The sequence below is a fragment of the Bos indicus x Bos taurus genome, chromosome 6, assembly GCF_003369695.1.
Source record: "Bos indicus x Bos taurus breed Angus x Brahman F1 hybrid chromosome 6, Bos_hybrid_MaternalHap_v2.0, whole genome shotgun sequence".
In the NCBI taxonomy this organism is placed as follows: domain Eukaryota; kingdom Metazoa; phylum Chordata; class Mammalia; order Artiodactyla; family Bovidae; genus Bos; species Bos indicus x Bos taurus.
Genome location: NC_040081.1, coordinates 16,589,450 through 16,609,156, shown reverse-complemented (window position 1 = coordinate 16,609,156; position 19,707 = coordinate 16,589,450). Strand labels below are relative to the sequence as shown.

The following is a 19,707-nucleotide window of genomic DNA, read 5'->3' as shown; positions in this document are numbered from 1 at the left end:
CTCATCTGCATATAAATGTTGGCACCTGAGTTTTCATGTTCCTTCAGAAAAGACTATAGAGAGTGATGACAAGTTAAGCAAAAAGTTATAAACAAGCAAGAAATTATACAGTGCACTGATTGTCATTCCTGTTCCTGCCCCACTAGATTCCATTTTTAAAGATTATATAAAATATTATGTATAAAAGTGGCAGCCAAGTAAGTTAAAGGAATATTGTAGTTCCCATTTAGCGATTGCCTTTACCAAATGGTGGATTACTCGGGCTTGAGGGTGATCTTTTACTCCTCCAGATACTTAACTCGAGAACAACCTCCAGTTCACCCTCTTCTTCAGCAGCATTGCTCTGGTCTTGTTCAACCCCCATCTCTCTCACCTAAGCGAATGTCACACCCAGCTAAAAGCCACCGTGTTTTCAGTCTTCTTCAACCCTTTCTGCATAGTGATGCCTAAGGACCTTTCTTAAAATGCTTTCAGGTTCATACCTTTCCTCAGTTGAAAAAGCCATGCTTTCTCACCTCTACACCTCTGCATCATCTGGCTGTCTGTTCCCTTAATGGCCTTTTTCTCTCTGGTCTTCCCTCCTCCACCCATTACATAATTCAGAGCTCAGGGCCATCCCTCTCAGGCTAGGTCTCCTTCTTTTGTTTTCCAAAGTACCCTTATGACTGCACTTCTTCCCAGAATTTACCAACAGAGTTGTGATTGTTGGGTTACTTCTTTCTTCACTCTAAACTTCTCTTATCATGCACAATAGTTGGCATAGTAAATGCTCAGTTCTTTTGGGTTCATTCATGAATTCATCCACTTAGCAGTTATTTAAATACCCATTAAGTGTCAGGCAATGTTCTAGGCACTGGGGATAAAGTAGTGAACAAAATAAATGACAATGCAAGCCTTCCTGGACTTCATAGTCTAGTTAATGGAGAAAGATAGCAAATAAATAAATAAACAAAATAAGTAAAATATAAAGTTGTGTCGGGGGTAAGTGTTAAAGCAGATAGGGGGTTTGGAACTGGGAGAAGTGTATGTGGTGGCATTTTAAATTGGGGATTTGGTGAAGGCCTAGGGATAAAGTGACACTTGGATAGAACTCTAGAAGAGGCCATCAAGTCAGTCATGCATGTAGAAGGAGCAAGGATATTCCAGGCAAGGGAAGAAGAAGTACGAAGGTCAAGAGGTGGGCACATGCTCAGGGTGTTCAAATAACAGCAAGGAGGCAATAGGTGGGTGGTAGAAGGCAGGGCTGTGGAGAGGGAAGGCAGCTCACATGTGTACGGACTACAGATTGTCAGCAAAATGGTGCTTACTCATTACTTCTTGGCAAATAGATGGAGAAATAATGGAAACAGTGAAGACTTTATTTTCTTGGGCTCCAAAATCTCTGCAAATGGTGACTGCAGCCATGAAATTAAAAGATGCTTGCTCCTTGGAAGAAAAGCTATGACCAACCTGAACAGCATATTAGAAAGCAGAGACATTACTTTGCCAACAAAGGTCCATCTAGTCAATGCTATTTTTTTCAGTAGTCATGTATGTGTGAGAGTTGGACCATAAAGAAAGCTGAATGCCAAAGAATTGATGCTTTTGAACTGTGGTGTTGGAGAAGACTCTTGAGAGTCCCTTGGACTGCAAGGAGATCAAACCAATCAACCCTAAAGGAAATCAGTCCTGAATATTCATTGGAAGGATGGATGCTGAAGCTGAAGCTCCACTACTTTGGCCACGTGATGCAAAGAATTGACTCATTGGAAAAGACACTGATGCTGGAAAAGATTGAAGGCAAGAGGAGAAGGGGGTGACAGAGGATGAGATGGTTTGATGGCATCACCAACTCGATGGACATGAGTTTGAGCAAGCTCTGGGAGTTGGTGATGGACAGGGAAGCCTGGAGTGCTTCAGTCCATGGGGTTGCAAAGAATCAGACATAACTGAGCAACTGAAGTGAACTGAGGTTGATAAAAATTATAGGAATGAATAATAAATACATGGAGTAAATCAAGTTTCCCCTAATATCTTAGACAATAGTGTCTCAAGATAAGAATGACAACACAACTTAGAGAATGAATTTATGGTTGCCAGGGTGAAGGGACAGTTAGAGAGTTTGGGATGGACATGTACACACTGCTATGTTTAAAATGAGAACTAACAAGGGCTTACTGTATAGCATATGGAACTCTGCTCAGTGTTATGTGGCAGCCTGGATAGGAGGGGGGTTTGGGGGAGAATGGATACATTGTATATGTATGGCTGAGTCCCTTCACTAGTTGTGAAACTATCACAACAATGTTAATTGGCTATACCCCAATACAAAATTAAAAGTTTAAAATAAAAAGAATATAAAAACAAACAACAGAAAAAAATTACAATGACAAGATTTTTCACTCCTGTTCACCCAAGTCATTCTAATGCTACAAGCCTAATTTCATAGCCTCTAGATTACCTCTAAGTGCAAAAGTGAGTAGAGTAATTCAATTCATAGTCTCTACATTAAAACTGCAAAACAAAAATCATTTTGTCTACGTGGTCTCATTCGTTCAGAGACTGTCATGGATGTGAATGTAGGTCTAAGGTCTCTAATGCACTTCAGAAAGCCATCATGCAAAGAGTAAGTAGAATTATCAAACCATGGTAATCTTCAAAGCAGGCAGTTATGAAATGGGTATTTCTATAGCTATTATGCATTGGCTTCACTTTCCAGCTTGTAAAAATATCATTTTTTTTAATTAAAAAGTCTTTTGTTTGAGAGATCATGGAATAGAAAAAAATTAATGAATTTTTCCGACACTACTGATGCTAGCAGAAATTTGATTGAGGCATTAATTACTTAAACAGGATGTAGAGTTTCTAAATGATGTGCTTTAGGATGCCTCTTGGGAGGTGTTTTAAGGCAACTTCTGGTTGCCTGCTATTAGGAGATGATGTTCTGTGTGAGCAGGGGGCGGACACAGTTCCTGCTCTGTCCCTGATGGCTAACAGTAAAACTGAAGCTCTGAAAGCTGCTGGTCATTCCTGGATGCAAGAATATACAACCAGCTTCTGTAATAAAAAAACAAAGGGAACGAAAGAGAGGTGGTCCATCTGTGAAGGAGAGAAAAGCCCCAATCTATTAAGCCACTTAAAATTATTTCCTTTTTGAGTTAAGAATTGTTCCAGGATTTAATAAAAGTTAGGCAAAATGAAGAAAATACTTTTTAAAGTCTGTTTCTATGGGAAAAATGATAACATGAAATCTAACTTATTAGAGTCATAAAATGTTAATATCAGACTTTTTCAAGAGTTTGCTGCAACGGACTTTAATTATAACTTTGTGAAAGCTATTAACCTGGTCACAAGATCAGAAGATACAAAAAATTGGTTTCAAAGAATAAGGGGAAATTTGAAATAAATAATAGAAGCTTGTCTTACTTAAGAGGGATTCATGTAAGATGTACTTTTACAACATTTCGTGTTCTGCTTGGATGTCTGATGAGAGAGGGTCAAGAAACATAAACTCTAGCCACTATTATATGGGAGACTGGAATATAATTCAAGTGATGTTTTACAAGATTCAGATTTCATGGCTTAAGTGTGTGGAAATGCCAAACTAGAAACTTTGGGGAAATGTTTAGAATATAAAGTGTGCTGATATGTTTTCAGTACAAAAGCCAATGATTCAGATGGACTGGGTAAGAAGGAGCACAGAATAAACAAAAAAAGAGTGGGACGGAGCTGAGCTGAGAGAGCCTCATTTTCGTTTTGAGTCCTCCATGAATTCTCTCTTCAGTCACAGCAAGTCATCCATACATTAAGACTTCACGTAAAGGTCTTCATCATCCTTTGAGGCTCAGCAACCTTCAATCACTTCCTCTTTGAACCTTCTCCGGTTCACCCAGACAGAGCCTGTTTTTGTCCTCCATGTTTCTTGAGCACATTTTAACTGGCTGAATTTTAATATATTTACATATTTATAAAATCTACTTGACTAGGAAGCAAATTCTTCAGGTCATATATTTTACATCCTCAGCACCTAGGTCAGTTCCTAGCAAATAAATCATTATTGACTGCATTGCAACAATGAATGAGTAAATATGAAAATTACAAAATTCCATTTACCAAACTTCTGCCATTGTTTTACAAGTCTATCTATCTTCCTTCTTATCACTGGAAAAAGCTTGGTGGTTTTTTTTGTTTTTTTTTTTTTGTTTTTTTAATAGATGGCTGTCTAAAACTTTTAGTCAAATTTAAAAAGCAAAAATCTCCCAGTATATATAAACAATATTTTGAAATAAAAATGGTTGCCTCACAGTAGTACTTAATAGAATCAAAACACTAGGGTGATTCATCCATCATTATCTATTTAGAAAATGCATGGACAAGCTCCAATACTTTGGCCAGCTGATGTGAAGAACTGACTCATTAGAAAAGACCCCGATGCTGGGAAAGATTGAAGGCAGGAGCATAAGGGGATGACACAGGGTGAGATGGTTGGTTGGTATCACCGACTCAATGGACATGAGTTTGAGCAAGCTCCGGGAGTTGGTGATGGAGAGCCTGGTGTGCTGTAGTCCATGGGGTCACAAAGAGTTGGACACGACTGAGCAACTGAACTGAACTGAAGCTCTTCTTATGGGAAGTTAGACATCATTCTATTTTTCTCCTTGAAGTCCTCAGTTTTGAGGCAGTTGTTTCTGCCCAAGTATCTGGGATTTTTTCATTTCAATAACATCACTCCATAATTTCTATTGTTTGAAGAAGTTTCTCTAAAACAGGTCTCCTTTAGAGCCTATCTATAAGATGACATGTTACTATATTTTAATTCATGAATATTTGATGAAAAAAGTTTTAAATGCAGTAATTAATTTTTTTTAAAGAATAAATTATTTTTGACTTCTCTATCTCATGTGCTGACTTTTGGGGAAAAATATTAAACCCGGATGATTCATTTGTTGGTGTTTCTCAAAATCCTGAAGCTCCAACCTCTTTAAGGGAGGTCTCTTAACGCTCAGGAAATTAAAGAAGCTATACATTTTTCTTACCACTTGATGAAACCAGGACCCAAGACAAAAAATTGAACGTTAACTACAGCAAACAGATTTAAGACAGATCTAGGTATTTGAGAATCTATGCTCTGATTAGATCCCCAAACAGAGACTCTATCACCTCCTACCAGATATCCAGGGCCGAAATTAGCTCACTTTATCCTTTCTAAATATTTAATAAATTGTTTCTCAGTGCTATATCCAAAATGGAAATGATCCGGAAAGAAAGAAAAATTAACAGGCTTCTTCTGCCCTCTGTGATTAAGCATACTTCCCCAGTGTACCATAAAGGCAGTAAATTTATGGTTTATGAAGGCCTATCACCCGATGCTACGCTCAGGAAAAAATATTTCTAAGGAGTAACGTGTAAGTGCTTTTCCCATGTTAAATCAACAATGCTAAAAAACACTAACTGCTAAAATTTAAATATCCCACAATCAGCAGAAGGAAGACTTAAATTTAGGACCTTAATATATACTCATCTACTGTTCAGATCTGTTTTCTATCTAGACCAGTCCTGTCCAATAGAACTTTCTGGAATAACGGAAATAGTCTCTATTGCTCCACCCAGTATGGTAGCTAGTAACCACATGTGGTGACTTAGCACTTGACATGCGGCTAGTACAATTATTAAGAACTGAACTTTAAATTTAATTTTGTTTAATTGCAGTTTAAATGGCCACACATGGCTAGTGGCTACTATATTAGAAAGTGTAGATCTAGCAGATCTAGGGTATAAAATGCATAAGACTGCAATCCAGTGAACTGGATTTGACCCTGCTTCTGCCATGGACTACTTTGTGAGCTTGATCATGTTATTATTCATCCTGATGCTATTTCTTTATCTTTAAAGTGATTAACTAGATGATTCCTAAGGTTTCTTCTAAATCATTTATGCTCTATTTAAAAAATACTCATCGAGTGTGACTAAAAATTGTGAGTTATTATTTCAATCTCCTCATGAAAATCAGTCTTTTAGTTACACTATGCCTATTCATGAACATTCATATTGCAAATTATCTATAATACATGAATGAATACACAGTGATGCAGAAGAAAAAGTGGTTTTGTAGTTGTATTTATCCTGTCTAATCCTACTCCTGGTGTGCTATGACACTGGATAAAATAAAAATCTAAATAGGATTTCCTTGCATTGGTACTTGATTTATTGAATCATCAATTCATATCATTCAGTCACTCAGTGTATTGAATACACTAAGCTCCAAACACAGTTAATATTATATGTGATGTGATAAATGTGCAGGAGGGGAGAAGACAGTTTCTAACTTAGCTTAGAGAAATGTGAATATCTATGACTGTGTGTGAAGTTTTCTCAAAGGAAGTGACCGACCAAAGCAGAAGTCTATTTGTTTAAGAGTCCATTCAGACACATGGGCTTGGTATTGCCCTTACCCTGGGCAAGGGGGTTCTTGCACTGGGGCCCATGCTTTAGAGATCTCTTTCCTGGTTGCACTCCTCCTCCTTTGGTAGCCCACTCCTTGACTTTTGACTTCCTCTGGGTACCTGTGACCTTGGAATTCTCCACCCCAGTGACTGGAGCTCACTTCAGGGACTGTGAGTTGCCGTCTTCCCAGGTCTGTTCTTCTGAGGGTGAGCCATACCACTGCTGTGCACTATAGTAACAGGGCAAAGAGGTGGGTATTTTGAAGCACGTGGGTGGAGTTTGATCCTGTGAGCATTCCAGATATCTACATGGGAGAGCTGGAGTCTAGTAGAGATTTGGATATTAGGTACATGTGAAAGAACAAGGGAGCAGGCCTTGGCCAATTTGGAAAACCAAGTATTACGGGCTCTAGAGAAAAGCACCATAGGTCAGAAGAGCTCTGTTGGTGTGGCATTTACACACCATTATTACACACCACTATTTCGTGGGCAGTTAAATTAACTGAAGATAATAAAGCTTAGAACGGTTGCTAAGGCATCGCAGCAGGCAGTGTGTATAACTGAAGTAACGCAGTTTTATAAAAAAAAATTTCACTGTTAAATCTAGTCTAATAACTAAATACCCTAAGATGATTTAGGTCATTTTGGTTATTTGTGATTGAAAGGCTTGTTTGCTCCACCAGGGCTTCCCTGGTGGCTCAGATGGTAAAGAATCTGCCTGCAATGTTGGAGACCCCAGTTTGATCCCTGGATTGGGAAGATCCCCTGGAGAAGGGAAAGACTACCCACTCTAGTATTCTTGCCTGGGGAATTCCACAGACAGAGAAGCTTGGTTGGCTACAGTCCACAGGGTCTCAAAGAGTTGGACATGACTGGGTACCCATCACTGTCACACTTTTTCTTGCTCCACCAGATTAAAATCATGAAGGGAATCCTTCTGCTGTGTCTGATTTCTATCATCTTGCAGATTAGTAAGGCTGAGAGAGCAAAGTACAATTAAGTAATATGATAAGTTTTTATCAAATCTGTGGCATAGCAGTACATTATAACTAAATATGTTTAAAGTAAATCTTCACATATTGGTTGATTCAATTTTATCTTAAATGAAGCAGAAGCAATGATTTATGCTTATGTTATTAGCTACTATGGAAATACATTGTATTCACTTGAATACAATTCATTGTATTCATTTGAATATTTAATATATTCAAATATATTAAACGTGTTTGCAGACAAAACAAAAATAAACTAAAAAAAAACCTATGAATTTTTGGATACGATATAAATTCCACTTTAAGGAACAATAACAGAAAAAAAAATTTCTGAGTTTTAAACTCTCAGACACCACCAGGGCCCAATGAATGACACTGTAAGTACTCTTATAATTCATAAAGAGATGAATGGATACATTATGGAGTTTGCGTTTATATAGGGGGAGGGAGAGGAAGAAAGAGTTCAGTGTAGGGAAAGGGATATGGTCTAGGAAACCTTGGTTATAGATACTTTGGATAAAAAAATAATTTCCAGGGACTTCCCTGGTGGTCCAACGGCTAAGACTCTGACCTCCCAATGCAGGGGTCTCAGGTTTGATTCCTGGTCAGGGAACTAGATCCCACATGTTGCAACTAAGAGTTTACATGCTGAAACCAAGACCCAGTGCAGCCAAATAAATAAATAAATATGAAAAAAAACAAAACAAAACTGGGACAAGTTGGTATACTGAATATACATCATTTATCTTTTATGTTTTTGAGAACTTCTACTTTTGTCAAAGAAAGAAACTGTAAGAATATCAAAAGGAAAGACACCTTCAAAAATACTATTTCAATACTATTCAAAGTTATAAGAACTGAAAAGTTCTTCAGAACTGAAGGAGAGTTATGACCAACCTAGATAGCATATTCAAAAGCAGAGACATTATTTTGCCAACTAAGGTCTGTCTAGTCAAGGCTATGGTTTTTCCAGTGGTCATGTATGGATGTGAGAGTTGGACTGTGAAGAAGGCTGAGCGCTGAAGAATTGATGCTTTTGAACTGTGGTGTTGGAGAAGACTCTTGAGAGTCCCTTGGACTACAAGGAGATCCAACCAGTCCATTCTGAAGGAGATCAGCCCTGGGTGTTCTTTGGAAGGAATGATGCTAAAGCTGAAATTCCAGTACTTTGGCCACCTCATGCGAAGAGTTGACTCACTGGAAAAGACTCTGATGCTGGGAGGGATTGGGGGCAGGAGGAGAAGGGGATGGCAGAGGATGAGATGGCTGGATGGCATCACTGACTCAATGGACGTGAGTCTGAGTGAACTCCGGGAGTTAATGATGGACAGGGAGGCCTGGTGTGCTGCGATTCATGGGGTCGCAAAGAGTGGGACACGACTGAGAGACTGAACTGAACTGTACTAAACTGAACTGAAAGAACTGAAAAATAAAGATAACTTGTCCCGGGGTTCAGAAATTTAGCATTTCCAGCTGTGGTCAGTTCTTGGTTTGATTTTTGAGTCTAGTTTTACAAGCCAGAATGATTTTCTCTTTATTTAAATAGGGTCCAGTTTATTTTAGCTCAAGATTCTGCCTTTTAAAATCTCCTCCAGAACTTCTCGGAAAACCTGAAGGCCTTATTTATGGAATAGATGCACAGCAGGGCTAAATAAATGTGGAACTGCTTGAGAAGCAAGACTTCTCTTTTATTCTATCAGAGATGCTGTTAATCTGCAGATGATTATTTTTGCAATATAAAATATATAGCCTGGATTACAAAAACGAATTCCCCACCTGACAGACTCATAAACAGTTTTATAAGAGCTAATTTTAGATCATTCCTAGTGTTTTTCCATTTCATCATTAGAGATACTTAAACTTTTAAAAAATTCTATAGTGCCTCTCAAGATCCTCATGAAAGCAAACACTCTCCCATGATAGAACCCAACAGATGTAGTGGGTTTAGCGTACTATGCAAAAGATGAGAGCAGTGGCATTTATTATCTTCCCTTGGTTGAACTGGTGGTGTGTTGTGAAAAGCTGATGATGTAAGAAGATGTGATACGTAAGAGAAGGCCAAAAACAATGACAGCAACAAATAAGACAAAAGGATTAAGGTGCATTATCAATCGCAGTATTTGACACACTCTAATTGATAGCTATAATCACTCTGTTAGCTCTTAGGGCTCATCGAGTGGGCTTTCTGCAAGTGAAGTTATGGCATCTGACATTTTTATCTTAACAGCAATACTTCTCACTTATGGCAAGTTTTTGTTTCATAAAGCATTTTCACATTTTTTATTATTTCACTTGCTTCTTACCATATCCCAGTGAGTGGGGTAGAATAGAAATCATTGCCTACATTTTATAGATCAGTAAAAAGGGTCACAGACTACAGTTATACGCTCTTTAAGTTGTTTTGAGGTCAGAATTACTGGCATGATATACTTTTCTTTCTACCAGACTTTGAGTCAAAACACACTCACTGCTCCCCATCCCCTACACGTAATATTTGAAAGAAAAAGAAAATTTCTAAGGAAAATTTTCTCCTCATGAAAGCTGCTATTATATTTTTAGTATCTCTTCTTTGAGATAGGTTAAAATACCCAGGTGCTATTTAAGTTAACAAACATAAATAGTGATTTCTTTAAAAATAGAAATATTTCTCTTTAAGCAAATAATATATAAAAATTTGGTTTTCTGGGAAGAGGAATTAGGGGATTATGTTCCTTTACAAAAAGACTCTGAATAGGATTGCCTTAAATAGCAAAATTTCCCAGTACATTTAAGCTATGTTGATTTATGAAAATCTGATTCATATAGAACTTTACAGGAATACATCTGTTATATAAATCCATGCTCACCTGTAATTTACTCTAGAGGGAACAATTGAGTGATAATAATAATAACATACTCATACAATTCTTCATTATATATTTTAAAGTGCTTTCTCCTAATTTATAGCATTTGTCTTTGGTAACCTCATAAGGGAGGTAGAGAGGGTATTATTATCCTTTCTTTACAGATGAATAATTGAGAGGTTAAGTGACTTGCCCAAGGTCAGACAGACTATTCATTCATTTACTGCTATTTGAGTGATGTAGTTTTAACAGGGAAGTCAAGGAAGTAAGGTTCTTCCTCTTAATTTTTTTTTTTTTTGTAACCAGCTGTGAAGGCTATTAAAATAGAGGTGGATGATCTCACAAATATAACGCCGGATGAAAGAATCCAGACACAAAAGTTACATATTGTAGGATTCTATTACTATAAAATTCAAATGCAGGCAAAATTAATCTATTTCAGCAGAAGGTAGAAGAGGGGGATGGTGAGGAAGCAGGGCAGGTTTTCTAGGATATGAGACATTCTATTTCTTGATCTAGTTTGTGGTTAAACAATTATGTACATTGTGAAGATTCACTGAGATGTATACTTATCTACTTTTAAAAATATATATTATACAAGTTTTCTTTAAAAGGAGAATTTTACATTGTTAAGAACTGTGCAACACACTTTATAAGATCACTATATTATACACATCCTTCAAACATTTGTGATTTCAACTGAATTTGTTAGCAGCATTTTTAAAAATGAGAGTATGAACTAAATCTGAAGAGTTTAAAGAGAAAAAAAAGTTGAGAAAAAATATCCAAGGATCACCTTTATCTGAAAAGTAGCTATATGAAATGGGAAATTGGAGCAAATTAAGACAATGATATAATTCATTTAGGACTAGATGGGACATTTATACTTAATGACATTAAGCTAGGAAGAGTAGAGAATTAAGATTAAATTGTTCTTCCCAAAGTGTATCATAGAGTACATGTATGAATTTAGAGAAGATAAGATTATAATTTTTAAAACAGCCATTTTTATTTTAGAACTTTATCTATTACAGAGCTGCTTTGGACATTGGGGTAGAAAACCATTTATCACTGGCAATGATAAAAATCTGAGTTGACTCTGCATACCTGGGCTCCTGAGAATCCCAAGTAATCTTTGATATAAGAGTGTATGGGAGTAAAATGTTTTGACCATTATCCATGATAAAAATCACAGGTGCATTCAAATGCTTAAAGATTTCCAAAGATCCTTCACCTTCTGTGATCCTATAATCCTGAGAGCTAATGCTGCATTTGTATGAAAAGTTACCACAGATGACAGATGTTTTGTTTAATTTTCACATACGCTCTTTCACTGTTGTTGCTTTTCTTTCATTTTACTTGTTTTTAAAAAAGAATCCGTCCTGCCCGATCATCCATATCAAATATCTATCTTGATCCTATAGGTCAGGAGCAGAGAATTTCCAGGCAGTGGGTCAGGTGTGGTCCCAGGATGCTTCCACTTCATCAGTGACGTTCTGAAGACAGCTCCATGACAGCTAGGACTACAGCTTGCTGAGTGTCTTCCCAGGAGGGCTGCTAAAGGCATCCTGTGTAGGGGAAGCCTTTGACCTTTAGCCTATGCACACATTTGTTTTAATTACTGGCCAACTAGCGTGTTTCTGTGCATTCACTACGACCCAGCTAACTTTTTTTTTTTTTTTAATACATTTTATATCCTGAACATCTGCAGGCTGCATGTCACACATCGCGTGGAATGGACGTGATCAAGCTGATTGTCATCACTGTATCCAGGGCGAGTGTGAGACATCACCATCCTCTGGAATTTGGGTTATTAGACCACAGCCCTGTGTTCCCCAATATTGCTTATGTCACAAAGTAGGTCAGAGAGGCGACTCCAGAGAGAGACAGGCAGGCAGAGACAGGAAGAGGCAGGTTGAAGGAATTCTACTCTTTGGGGCTCAGCAAGCTGCCCCAAATTCTTTATCTCTGGCAAAGGATAAACAAACCTGAGGAGCTGGGACCCACATGTCTATGGGCAAGTCCAAGAGGAATCATTTAATGCTCTTTTATAATGTCAGAAATCAGGAAGGCACAACTGTTTCTGGGTGGAAGCACAAATGATATTCACACCATAACTGCTGATGTTTTAACCATTAACTTTACTGTTTTATTATCAATTTTGGGGGTCAAAAAGGCACAACTGCTCTCTCCCTTCAACAAAAGAAAACCCCCTTGAATCTCTGTGGAAGGTTTGCTCTACTAATTCATGGGAAGTCACACCTGGTTCTTCTGATGTCTCATTTCTGTTTAACAGGCGTATCCCTGAATTTCATCTCTCTTATAGAAGTCTTCCTCAGCGTTCTTTGTCACTTGCTTCACCTGGAATCTCCCTCTTTCTTTTCTTCCTGTATCAGTTCTGCAGATGTGTTTTCATGCTCTCCTTACCATGTGATGAACGGTATCTATCACTTTTTTTGCTTGTTTATTTTAAAGGAGTCCAGGGCCTCCCCAATGACTCTGTGGGGGAAAGATTCCACGTGCAATGCAGGAGACACAGGAGATGCAAGTTCAATTCCTGGGTCGGGAAGATCTTCTGGAGGAGGAAATGGCATCCCACTCCAGTATTCCTGCCTGAGAAATCCCATGGACAGAGGAGCCTGGTGGGTTACAGTCCATGAGGTTGCAAAGAGTTGGACGTAACTAAGCGAGCACACGTACATACACACACACACACACACACACACACACACATACATATACATTTACCATTTGAAAAAATTTGAAGTATAGTTAACTTACAATGTTGTGTTAGCTTCATGTGTACAGCAAAGTGATTCTGTTATCACTATCAGTTTTTGAGCTTTTACTAATTCTTACTCTTTTTTTGTTATAGGTTATACAATTGATACATTTGTTACACACAGTATTGAGCACAGCTTTGAGTAACTTGTCTTTCCATTCTTTTCAACATAGGAAAAGAGAAATTCAGATACTTGCCATCAAGCCTTGTTCTCCTGGTTTCCCTGGCTCACCCTTAAAAAAGAATAATGATAATTTTATTAATGCCATAAACAGCACAAACCAATGTCAATCTTTTTTTTTTTTTGTCTTTTTCACAATATCCACTGGGGATTGAGAATGTAAATATATACTTCTCAGGCTAAAGAGAGGAATGCAAACATAATGAAATTTAAAGAGTACTGAAGTTCTTTCTTCAAATGCATTTTATAAACATTTTAAGATTTAATATGATGACTCTATGTTACTTACTGCAGAAATTTAATAACTATGCCAAGAAGGTTTTCTAAATAAAACTAGTAGGAGTGATTATATTGTAAAGCAGCTATGGCTTTCTCTATCTTTTGGGGTTTCATCCTGAGAAAAAGTGAGACCTTAGAAGACAGTTTTAAGATGAAACCTCTACCTCTGATGGTCCGGTGAAAGCAGTCCTAACAACCAGAAAATTATGCTGAAAGTCAACTTCATTCATAAGACAAATTTACCGCAGCTTTTGGAGAGGGGGTTGTCTCAGAAAAGGTTTAAGGTACCCTATATTCACATAAATAAATATGCGAATATAAAAATTAAATATGCCAAACATTAATGACTATGGCAGATGTTTTTCTTTTTTGGTTACCTTTATTTTCAATTTTTTCTATTTGTGGATTAATATTTTATTATTACCTTTGTACTGTGAAAACACTAATGAAGATAAGTTAAAGCAATATATTAAATAAATAGTTTAATTCAGCAATAAACCTAAACTTTTGGTCCAAAAGTCGTAAGTGTACAAATTTTTTTACCTTTTCCATTATTTCTTTAAATCGCTGACTTGCCTCTACAAAACTAAATCATTTATCTGATGTCTTGTGTTACTCTATTATTGACACTTCACCAATCTAAGTAAGTAAGTACTGAGTAAATTAGTACTTAGATCAAAGTATTGAGATGGCTAAGTTATTTCTATTCATAAGCTTCACATACAAAGGATAAAGGATATTCAAATCGTAAATGCTGTTGTTTTAACCATTAATTTCACTGTTTTATTAGCAATTACTTGCAAGGGATTAAACATTAGAATGATTTATCTCTTTTACTTTCTGTAAATTGCATACGACTTTATTGTCTCTGTTTTGGTCCTTTGGGATGTTACCAATCTCCCGTCTAGTTTTTCAAGCCAGCCTTCCACTTAAACCAAAGGTTTTGAGGTCCTCCGTGGCAGTCAGGACACATGTGATCAGGCATCTCTACCCGCAGGCTTCTTGAGGCTTACCTGAACACCAGGTCAGTCGCTGTTTCCAGGCCTCTCCTGTGGTTTGCATGGGTGCCCAGTGGGTTGAGTGTGGAGCAGAATCTTGTTGGCAGTGGCTTCTCTGACCGGTGACTTTCCTATCATCCCAGTTCCCTCAACCGACTCCACTCACCTGACCTCCACCAGCCCCTCGTCCCCAACTCCATCCCAATTCTCAGCACTTCAAAGGAAACAAAACCAGTGAGAACAACGGATCCAAAAAAGCAACTCACGGGCATGCCTGGCATTCCGCGGGGGCCATCCTTCCCTGTGTCCCCAGGCGGCCCTCTTGGGCCCGGTGGGCCCGGAGGGCCTGGCGGCCCAGCCTGACCTTGGTCACCCTGCAGTGCAGAAGGGGACAGACCAACAATAACTGTGAGAGATAAAGACCCAGGTCTTCTTTTCAACACTTTAAATTTGTATTATCTAATCCATGTTTATACTATAAAAAGAACCCGAACAACCAGAAACGTAAAGCCTGTAGGCAATTTGCCTGCCAGCAGGAAGCAAATAAATATTCATGCTGGGTGAGCTGAGTAGACACTGTTGAAATCAAAGCTCAGGAACCAGCACTCTCAGCTCTTGGAAGTAGTGTGTACGTTATCATTATATCAGAGCTGGCGGAAAACCTCTGCATAACTTTATCCATGACAATGCTGCATCGGTTATATTCACCATGCTTAATAAAATGGCTGCATTTATAATTGGACAAATATCTACTTTTTCATAACTTATAAAATTTGACACACAAGGCTCTAGTCATGCTGAGAAATAATTTATACATTTCTAAAGCTAGAGAGCTTAGAAACTGGATCTATCGCTGGATATAATTTTTAAGCTGTTTTCCTTTTTCTTCATTTAAGAAAAAATTAGATAGACTTTCTATACCTTTTGCTTTGGGTATTTTCATATACATTTCAAACAAATGCAGCTCATGAAACATAATTTCGCTGTAGTATATTTTAAAATAAATACCCACCATCCACACCCCACCCATGAAAGATAAATAGTTAAGCAACAGTATACAGAGTAAAAATTGAATGTAAAGGAGAAATCCAACTTGAGCAAGAATAAGCACTACCTTAATCAGGCGGCGTTTAATGAGCTGCTGATCAGCAGAGAGAAACCCATGATTGATTTTAGGAAACACCATCTGATCAGTCAGGTGAGGTCAAAGGTTGGAGTTCAGAGGTGAGAGAGTTGAAGAATAGGCATCAGAAGACCCCAAGAAAGAAATAAAGATACACGCATTAGACTTATAATAACCATCCAGAAAAACAGAACTGGTACTTGTGTCTGACATTGGACCCTCTGGCTCTTCTTGAAAGAACCATAACCCTGAAATGGGGTGGTGAAACCAGATTTTTGGTTAGAAATGAATCTTTTTTTGTTTGCTGTGGGTGTTGGGTCCTTTTAAACATTGTATATAGCGAAGCAGGTAACCTCGAGTCACCTGTACTCCGAGCAGAAAGTCCAGAGACAAAGTGCCAGTTCAAATTCTGTCAGATTCATCAACCAGCATAATGTGGCATGAACGCGACTGTCATGTTATTGATGCCCGAAGTCCAGAGTATTTAGGATTATCTGATGTACTGAAAGCTTTCACAGAGCATGGTGATGCATGCCAATCAGACTACCAGGGCATGGCACAGCCTATGAGAGCTTGCCTGCCTTTCTTCGACTTCAATATCCTCCCCTCTTTCGGGGTCAAGAGTCTCCTTTTTAATATACATGTGATCTCACTGATGGAGGTGAGGTCCTGGATGCCCGATGACCTGCTGTGCGGGATGGAAGGGAGTGACTGGACTCGGCAAGTCAGTTGAGCTGTTCTTGCTCATTCTTATGCTGATTGCGGGCTCTGACCGAGCAGCCATGGGTGCCAACCACAAACCTTGACGGTGAGGATCTGATTACTGTGCAGAGCGGCAACTGTGGGGAAGCCTGGCAGACCCTATGGACAGGGCACAGCAGCAAAACAACACGACACAAAACGTCACACAGACATTCCACCGGTGGACATACAAAACAAGCACGCACCTAAAGCCACCCCATCCCGGCTGTAAGTCTTGCCTTGTTGACACACCCTAAACAAAGTCAGACACAGGGGGTCCCCAGGCCAAGCATTCCTTCAAGGGAATGGTCAACTAGAGAACTCAGGTCCACTGGGATTCCACGTATATACTCAACATTTCTGGACTCTTACATATAAAATGTTAGTACAGAATGGAGGTAACTACAGACTCTGTTACGAACACAACACTGTAATTTCCTTCTACTGGAATTCTGTTTACAACTCAGGATATACATGTATTAAATCTTTTTCTGGACAACAGTGAACAGAATTTTGCAGTCAGATCAGACGTATTCCTCCAAATAACTGCAGTATGCCTCACAAAATATAGTCTTACCACCCACATATCAAAATTTCTCTCTCCGATCTTATGATGACTCTCAGGTCTTTCCTGTCTCAGGAATGCCTGCAGAGGTGGTGGATGGAAATCTGTCTCTTATAACATGCGGATTTCGTGTCAGGGGGATTTATGGTCACACTCTGCAGTAATTGCTTCTGTCACGTAACTTTTCCAAGAGAACTTGACAGTTCACACACCCCCCTGAAGCAGAAAAGTGGTTTTGAATTCCGTAACAGAGGAGAGCAAGGGAGGGATGCTTTGAACGGCCTGAACTTTACTAGCTTGTACTAATTTGTCTTCACAGGCTTTATCAATTGGGTAGGTCTGAGAGAGAAATTTTGCCTGTGTTCGATTTCTTTTTCAATGACACGGGACACCAGAGGCTTGTATTCCAATTTTTTTCCCACACAGAATGCGTTTACCATACAAAAAGCAAACAACAACCACAATATTTGGCCTTGAGCGTCTGCAAGATTCCTTCCTAGGTTTATGCCTCACTCTCCCCACTTCCCACCCAAATCTATTTTAAGGATATTTTTGGGGAAAAGCCAGACATTTTCTAGTTTTTAAATTTTATTAGTTTGGGTATATTTTCTCCCCTATTTCCCCTTATTAGAAATCTTTTTCTCTTAAGAGAGCCAGTAAAATTATGTTTGTAGTCTGAGACAGCTCTTCAGCCCTAATGCCTTTGGTTCTCCTTCTTTAAGAGCTGGGGCTTCTGAGGAGGCAAAGTCGAGGACATCGCATCGCTTTTGCCAAATCCTTTCCAATAAGGTTATTGGGTGGCTGGGTAGTTTCAGGGTGACCCATAGCCTCTTTTTGTTCTCCTCAAGTAAAAGTTCTTTAAACATAGACTCTTCACAAATTCAGCAATGCTACGAGTTGGAAAACAGATGTGTACAATTTGCTTTTGTTTTACTATGGAATATGAGTTTAAAATGTTATTAGATGGTTACGTGCCAGCATCTTTCCATCTGTGACTCATTAGCCCTATATTACACAGTCAGAATTTTATATATAAACCTCATATTTATGTAACAAAGAACAAAAACAGATACAAACAAGAAGTCTATGAGGGATCGGAATCTTGATTAGTGGCGATAAATCATAGTGTCACTTGAAACGGGATTATCTAACAAAAATAATTTAAAATTAAAAAACCTTTTTAACAGCACACATGGTAAATCTTACAAATGTTTTGAAATTTGCATGTATAAATAAGTCACTTTTTTTACTCATATCTGAACATGACCAGCTTGCTGTTTGATTATATTTTCTAAATGCTTACCAACAAAGCATTAAGTTTTAGAACTTAGTTTGGTTTCCAGTTGCCAGTAAGATCTAAAGAGAGAAGTGGATAGGTGATTCCCATCTCAGACAGACCCTTTTTCTCAAACAGAAAATCTCTGTTTGAGGAAGCTGATTATATATTCCTCAATCATCTTAACTGTGGACGCACTGCCAATTAGGTGCTTAAAACAACATTTAAAAGATTTCATTAGCAAGCTAGCCAAAAGGACTTCAGGAGCTTACATGCAGTGAAGTAGAAAAGAGACAGGTGGACAATTCTCATGAATTCTAACAACAAACTCACGGCCTGGGCTACAATATCCTAGGATTCTGTGTGTTTCAAACTGGGATAAAGCTTAACCAAGATCACGATGAGAGTGTCCTGTGAAGAGCTTAAAGACAATAATAAATGTGGTGCCTCTTCCTTAAGACTCAATTTTAATGAATGGTAATTTTTTTTTTTTTTTGGTTGTGGCGCTTGCAGGATCTTAGTTCCCTGACCAGGGATTGAACCCATGCCTCCTGCAGTGGAATTGTGGAGTCCCAACCACTGGATTGCCAGGGAATTCCCAATGGTAAGTAATTTGAAACATTTTGAGATAAAGCAAAGGTTGACATAATATGGGGTAGAATGTAACCCTGGCACAAAACTTTAAAACAATGTTACCACTGGACAGTGGTAAAGAGCCTGATCTCACAGGGGAGACCCCCAGGTCACACAGGCACCCTGGGCTGACCCTGCTTCCTGCAGGAGGTCCTTGGAGGGCGAGTCTGAAAGCACTGGTGCCGAGTGCCTGTCTGCACACCCAGGCTTCGTGTGACCACAACTGCTAGGCCGCCCTAGCTGTTCACAGAGAGGGCACTTTAGCATTACACATGCCGTTCTTCCACAGTATCATTACTTACAGGCCTTTTTAAATAAATGGAATGGACATATTTCACTTGATTTTACATCTCAGAAAATTTGCCTGGTACACAGATGGTTTGAGTGGGTGTGGAAAGAAAAAATCTGTCTCTAGAAAAACATGGAGAAAGAGCCCAGGAATCAGCTGAAATACTGAAATAATTTGTACTCATTTTCACCCCCAAAGATTTTGAGTGCTTAAGAAATTGGATACACAAGAGTATAAAACTACTTTTTAAAACCCATTTTCCTGGGCATAAAGACTTAGACAACTTCATGAATCTTCCCCACATTCTGTGAAGAAGGTCACCAACCAGGACTAGGGTTCAGATTCCGTTACAGGAGGATCTCTCTCCCCCTTCATTGCCTTCTAGAAGGAAAGATGCTGGCCTGCCCCAGAGGGATGGAGGGCAAATACATACTTCATAAGAAATGCTTCTAACTACTTGGAAGCCATTAAATACAAGATGCTATTGTCATTTTTATTGTGTACTCAGTAAGGATGAGTGTTATGCGATTACATTATACTGAGAAAATTTTGTGTTTTGTCAAAAGTATGCAATAAGGCAATG

General features: G+C 38.5%; 1 protein-coding gene across 6 annotated transcripts in view; it reads right to left on the bottom strand.

Moving 5' to 3' along the window:
• The window catches only part of COL25A1 (collagen type XXV alpha 1 chain), a 516,002-nt gene that overhangs the window by 116,510 nt on the left and 379,785 nt on the right, over positions 1-19,707 (bottom strand). For 4 of the 6 annotated variants that reach the window (XM_027543858.1, XM_027543861.1, XM_027543860.1 and 1 more), the window contains exons 8-10: positions 15,612-15,683; positions 14,764-14,871; positions 13,237-13,272 (exon numbers count right to left, since the gene is read on the bottom strand). In XM_027543858.1, the coding sequence (XP_027399659.1) occupies positions 13,237-13,272; positions 14,764-14,871; positions 15,612-15,683 (216 nt within the window). Of the gene's footprint in view, positions 1-13,236; positions 13,273-14,763; positions 14,872-15,611; positions 15,684-16,421; positions 16,482-19,707 lie in introns of all 6 variants that reach the window. The other 2 variants (XM_027543862.1, XM_027543859.1) reach the window with 1 other exon arrangement.